This window comes from Eimeria maxima, genomic scaffold (assembly GCF_000499605.1).
Source record: "Eimeria maxima Weybridge genomic scaffold, Emw_scaff854, whole genome shotgun sequence".
NCBI lineage: Eukaryota > Apicomplexa > Conoidasida > Eucoccidiorida > Eimeriidae > Eimeria > Eimeria maxima.
Genome location: NW_013564006.1, coordinates 1 through 6,212, shown reverse-complemented (window position 1 = coordinate 6,212; position 6,212 = coordinate 1). Strand labels below are relative to the sequence as shown.

General features: G+C 50.1%; 2 protein-coding genes across 2 annotated transcripts in view; both read right to left on the bottom strand.

Moving 5' to 3' along the window:
* The window catches only part of EMWEY_00044430 (major sperm protein domain-containing protein, putative), a gene marked incomplete at both ends in the record, with an annotated part of 1,442 nt that extends 492 nt beyond the window's left edge, over positions 1-950 (bottom strand). The window contains 2 exons of the mRNA XM_013479052.1: positions 52-531; positions 785-950. Coding sequence (XP_013334506.1) covers positions 52-531; positions 785-950 — 646 coding nt within the window. The remainder of the gene's footprint in view (positions 1-51; positions 532-784) is intronic.
* A 3,282-nt stretch (positions 951-4,232) lies between these two features.
* On the bottom strand, positions 4,233-5,873 carry EMWEY_00044420 (hypothetical protein, conserved; the record flags this gene model as incomplete). Its single annotated transcript, XM_013479051.1, has 3 exons — positions 4,233-5,275; positions 5,440-5,529; positions 5,764-5,873. Coding segments are annotated over 3 exons (1,243 nt in total), but the record flags the coding sequence as incomplete, so codon positions are not given.
* Between the last annotated feature and the right edge of the window lie 339 nt (positions 5,874-6,212).

Here is a 6,212-nt window from a genome sequence, read left to right as displayed (position 1 = left end):
CTCCTCCTCCTCCTCCTCCTCCTCCTCCTCCTCCTCCTGATCCTCCTGTACCTAATGATGTATTTATACCACCTATACCACCACCACTGCTGCTGCTGCTGCTGCTGCTGTTGCTGCTGCTGCTGCTGCTGCTGTGTCCTCCAACACCACCTACTTCTCCCTCATCTGCTCCTGTAGATGATGGACCTGGAGGCATACCTCCTCCTGGTGTATTATTATCCCCAACAGCAGCAGAAGGAGCAGCAGGATCCCCTACACCAGCAGCACCACCACTATTACTGCTGCTGCTGTTGCTGCTGTTGCTGCTGCTTCCTGCTGCTGTTGCTGCAGTCCTCTTAAAGCTTACACTTAATCTAGTCTCCTCTAGGTCTGTCTTGGGTAATTCTAGCCAATAACTACGAGGCAAAGGGACATTATTATCTACAGGAGTTGCCTGCACAAGAAAACGATCTGTTGCTGTCCTTGGTGGCTCCTCACGCATTGCTTGTAATACTATTTGTACAGAACGGGCCTCTCCTTGAGGTACAGCACCTGCAGCAGCAGCAGCAGCAGCAGCAGCAGCAACAGCAGCAGCAATTGCAGCAATAGTAAATCATTTAGTTGTGTGTAAATCATATACATACACATCTATCAACAGTCTAAACCCTAAACCCTCATAAACCCTCATAAACCCTCGTAAACCCTCATAAACCCTCATAAACCCTCGTAAACCCTCGTAAACCCTCATAAACCCTCGTAAACCCTAGGATTATATATTGTGTTAATAGGAGGAAGTATAGTATACCTGTAGATGGCCTAACGAGGTAATTCTTGGGGGCAGTAGTCTTAATCTTATATGCAACATAAGGATGAGGAGAAATGTTACGAAGAGTTAGCTGCACTACAGAGCTGCTGTAGAGAGCGAAGGGAATTTCCAGCACTTTCTCTGGATGCACCTGCAGCAGCGGCATTGTGGCGAGGAGGGTATAAGAAAAGGGTATAAATATATATATAAAGGATAAAGGAGGGGACGGGGGGAGAAGAGAGAGAGAGAGAGAGAGAGAGAGAGAGGCCAAGGGAGAAGAAGGAGAGAGAGCACTGCTACTACTACTGCTACTATTACAAGAGCAGCAGATGCAGCAACTGCAGTTGCGGTTGCTACGACGTTATGGATGGAGCGGTAGAGGCAGCAGCAGCAGCAGCAGCAGCAACAGAAGCAACGGCGACACACTACTACCCGCCGCCTAAGAAAATACCATACGTCGCCGTTAAGGCAACTTCATATACACTCCAAAACAAACACCTGCGACCTCCTGATGAGGAGCACACAGCCGACAGCAGCAGCGCCCGCAGCAGCAGCTCCTGCTGCTGGCTCCAACAGCCACAGCAGCAACAGCAGCAGCGGCACCAGCACCTGCAGCACAAGCTTTACACGCGGCTACAGACGCCTCTGACACTTGCAGAACGAAGAAGTGCAAACCTAAATACAGAGAAAAATACCGTCTGTAGGCTGAGGCCCCTTAGATACCGCTGCTGCTACTGCTGCTGCTGCTGTTGCTGCTGCGTGCGGCTGCTGCTGATGCTACTACTGTTGCTGTGGCTGCACGCTGCAGCAGCAGTGTTTATTCTGCAGAGCATAGCGTGTTGATATATACTTCGTTATTCCCCGCATTTATTGAGCACATTTTTGCTGCCTTTCCCTAACAAAGCACATAAATAACAACAACAGACGCGATGAAGGCAGCACTGTCTGCATACCCTTCGATCAGGGTGGAGGGGCTCCTGCTGCTGCTGCTGCTCTCTCCCCTCTACAGAAAGCTACGTGGAAAACACATTAGTAACTTAATTGCAATAAAATATATTATTTTTATATCTAGAAACACACAGAACCTTTGGCTGTCTCAGCCTCCTCTCCTCCAGCTGCCGCTGGTCCCGCATGTATACGTGTATGCTGCTGCTCCAATTCCAGCTACTGCTGCTGCTGCTGCTGTTTCTATTGTAAGACTCATACAAACGGGACATCTGTCCTTTTACATAACCAGCATCGTATTAAAATGAGCTGCCTAAACAATGAACTATGTTACAATCGGCCGAACACGGGCAGCAGCAGCAGGGGTGGCCTTACGACCCCAGGGAAATGTAGTGGGTATTCGAGCTAGATCACTGCAAGGGTTTACTTGGCAGCAATATTTAACCAGAGGAATATAATACTAAAGTTTAAAAAGGGCTGATGACGATCTCCCTTCTACTGTTCACAGTCCTTGCGCGAGCGGCGCCAGAAACCCCTGCAGGGCACGGAAAGAATAGTAAGCAGCAAGTAGTCAGTTAGGAGGAGGCACCTCTCCTGCCTGCAACTCCACCTGTGAGGGAATTGCACAGGCACAGGTATAGGATGGACCCTTTTGGCTGCTTTGCACAGTGACCGCGGAGAGCAGGTAAGACCTAACCTGGGAGCGAGGCAGCAGACCTGAGCAATATTAGGAGTGCAAGGACTAGCTTTAAAGACACTATGCTACATAATCTATAAGCTCATCTCCTCGCTTACGGAGTAAAACCTTGAGTGTCTGGTTGGCTAGCTGAGATAGATAGACCGAGGGAAGGGCTGCTAGCGCCCTTGCTTCTGCGGGAAGGAGAACTGCTTCGGATGCTCTGTCGCTCCTTCCTGTTACCATACCGTCCTGGGTTTCTTACTGCTGCATACATTGCTGTTTATAATTAGTGCTTTTTGGGTTATAGTTCCTGCTGCTCCTATTGCTGCAGCATCCTCTGCGAGCAAACAAGTACAACGAAAGCAGCAGTGCTCTACTGGCAAACAGCATCCGTCTGCCATGGAAAAAGGGGTACCGCCAACTCCTAAATGGAAGTGCAGCACCAAACACACGCAGGCCTTGGAGGCAGCAGAGTGTAGATAAGGAGCTAAGATAACATTATCAACCAACGAGACAGACGACAGCTCTCAGCAAAATGTTGTAATCGGATCTATTTCACGCTGACGCTCTGCATGCGGGCGTCTGTAGCCGCTGCCGCTGAGCCCGTTATGACACATTACGCCCAAAGGATCCTCAGAAGCAAAGTAGAGTTGTCAGTCTCCTGACCATTTAATGCAGTATTCCCTTTCTTGGTTGTCCCTGAGCTTCAGAACAGGCGTAGTCATGAACCCGTTGCCGGCTGTTGAGCTCCAGGCACCTGCAGACTTGAACTATGCGATATGCCTCGTTGGAAGCGAACAAGGTGGTCCGATTTGTATGCTTTTCCGGTTTTCCTACCCACCTTGCCGGGCTGTTTTCTGAATGATATTGACATGCGTATCCTCAATGTCCACAGGCAACACGTTTTCTTCATTTCTAACCCCCTGCGTATGCTCTGCATGCAGCAAGTGGGACTTGCACTTTCCTGCTTTTTGATGAGCGAGTGCTCTATTCCCTCGGCCCCTCCTCTAGTTTCTTCTGTGCAGTCCGACTGCTAACGGATCCCCTCTTTCGAAGGGCCATCCATCCCTACTCTACACAATGGATGATCTAAGTCTACAAGTGGCTATCTATCTAGCATTCCTCTGGGTGTAACATTCTATCAATTACTTTCCATGCTTCCTTAATTGTTTACTCCGCCATATCCAGCGGGGGTTGGAATAAACGTGACTGAGGGGCGGCTTCGATGCTCCAAGTGCGCTAGAAGAGGCATTTCCTTGCTCCGATGCAAGAACGGATGAATCAAGCCTACAGAGGAAGCATTTATTCCCCCTCTCAGCCCCGCTTGCGGGTCGTTTCCACGTTGTGACGACTTGCAGAAGTTTTGAGGCACATTTTGCGGGTTGCCTTGAAGTGACAACACTTTCAATGCATTCTTCAGTATGCCGCTCATTCCAATAATACGACAAGCTCAGGTTTTGCCTATTTTCCCTCTAGAGGGCAGATGTTCATATATTTCTATCTTTATTTAAATTAAAGAACATTCGTGTTCATGTCTTCCCCTTTCAGCCAAGCGGTGCTGCTCTCATGGGCAGCAAGATGAGTCGATCACAGCACAGGCCTGCTGTGAACCGCAACAAAGGCTATACACACTAAATATAAGAATTCACAAACAGCAGCTCAGCTCTTTCCCCAAGCTACTGCTACTGCTGGTGCTGCACTCTGCTGCTGCTGCAGTAGCAGCCGTTCTGCTACTGCAGGAACGGCCTCTTTGGTGCTGCTGCTGCAGCAACAGTCCCGCTGCAGCTGAAGCTGTGGTGGCAACAGACACACTAGGCATCAGCATCAGCGTTCTGGTGCTGCAGACAGCAGCAGTGAGCGCGGAAAAGGCAGAGTCTTCTGCAGCAACGCATGCAGCAACAGCAGCTCCATTGCTCCTAGAGGCTGCACCAAAGACACTCCACCGCTCCATTTTGGACTTATAAATGGGACTGGGACGCCGTTGTTTGATTGCTGCTGCTTCAGCTGCTGCGTCTGCAGCAGCAGCTGCTGCTGTTGCTCTTCTACCTTTGTGCCTGCCCCAGTAACAAATTTCTTAGAGGAGGTCAGCCGATGAGCCTGAATATACTTAAAGGCGGCCCAACCAATCATAGCCGCGTTGTCGTTACAGAGGGCCGCTGCAGGCACTACCATGTGCTGCATACCCCTCAAGTTGCTTGTGCCGCTGGTGCTGCTGTTGCTGCCGCTGCTGCTATTGCTGTTGTTGCTGATGATTTTGCATGAGTTGCAGTAGCACAGCGATGCTGGGAACAGCTCAAAAGAGGGAGGAACCCCAGGGAGGTTGCTCGGAACAGCCCGCATGCTCCTGCTGCAATGCTGTAGCAGCAGCTGCCTACCCGGCAGCAGAATGTTGAATCGGCTGCATTTGGAATGGGTGTCAGTACTCTCCGCTTCTGCTGCTGCACCTGTTGCTGCTTCTGCTTCCGCTTCTGCATCTCGTCGGGCCGCCTGTGCAGCAGCAACTTCAGCTAGAAGTTGAGGAGACACACACAAGGGTCCTGGTACACCTGAGTCTGCTGCAGGAGACAAACTACTGCAAAAGGAAGTAAAGGAGGAGAGAGGAAAACGCAGGGCTGTATAATCAGCAAAAGAAAAACCACCGACCAACACGCGTAAAGCCTCTCTCACAGTTGCCTCCTCCTCCTCCTGCTGTTGCTGCTGCTGTTGAAGCTCCGACGGATTCGTAACCATCAGCAGCGGAAGCCTCTGAACAAGCTTAAGCAGGCGCTTCTTGAGAGCAGCAAACTCACGCTGTTGGACGCGCGGGTCTCTGCGCTGCTCCAGCAGCTGTAGCACCTGCTGCTGCAGCTGCCGGTTGCGGCACACTCCTGAAAGAATGGCAGCAATAGAGAAGAGACAACACACGAAAGCAAGGAACTTCAGGCAAACAGTCTATAAAACTGTTGCCTCAGCAGCAGCACCACCACCACCTCCTCCACCTCCACCAGCAGCAGCAGCGGCACTAGTAGCGGCAACAGCAGCAGCAGCTAACCACCAACGAGTGCGAAGGTTTTAAGCTCGGGGATGAATTCTGTCAGCCAAAGGACTCGAGACAGCCGTCGACAGACGTAAGAGAAAAGGCCTGCATATGCACATAACACCCATCGCAAACACAAGCAGCTAGTTAGCTAGCTGAGTATCTAAACACTGCCACTCTCTAGCCAATAGCAGCAGCAGCAACAGAAGAAGCTGCACAGCTAGCCACTCGCGAAGAGTTCAGCATCGTAGCTAGCAACAGCAACTAGGTATGTACTACCTACAGCAACAGCAGCAGCAGCTACAGCAGCAGCAGGGGTGGAGCGCAGGTAAGGCCTACAGTCTTGGATGTATTTGGCAACGCAGCGCTGCTGCTGCAACGAAAGGTAGCCCTTCTCAGCCTTTAAGGAGTCCATTTGTCTCATAAGATGCGCCTTTATACCCGAAAAACTGCACCCACACAAGCATGCATACACTCTTTCTGTGGCTGTTGCTGCCGTTGCTGCTGTTACTGTTGGAGCGACAATGCGTAGGCGGAATGGCTAAAGGAGACGACATGCCAATAACCGGAGACAAAGGTACGAGAGATAAATGTAGACACATATGGACGGAGGGGGAGAGACAGAGACAGATAGATACACACACACAGAGGCAGAGAGATAGCCATATAGACAGACAGAAAAATCGATAGAAAAATAGATAAATAAACAAATAGATAAATAAATAAAAAGATAGATAGATAGATAGATAGATAGATAGATAGATAGATAGATAGATAGATAGATAGAA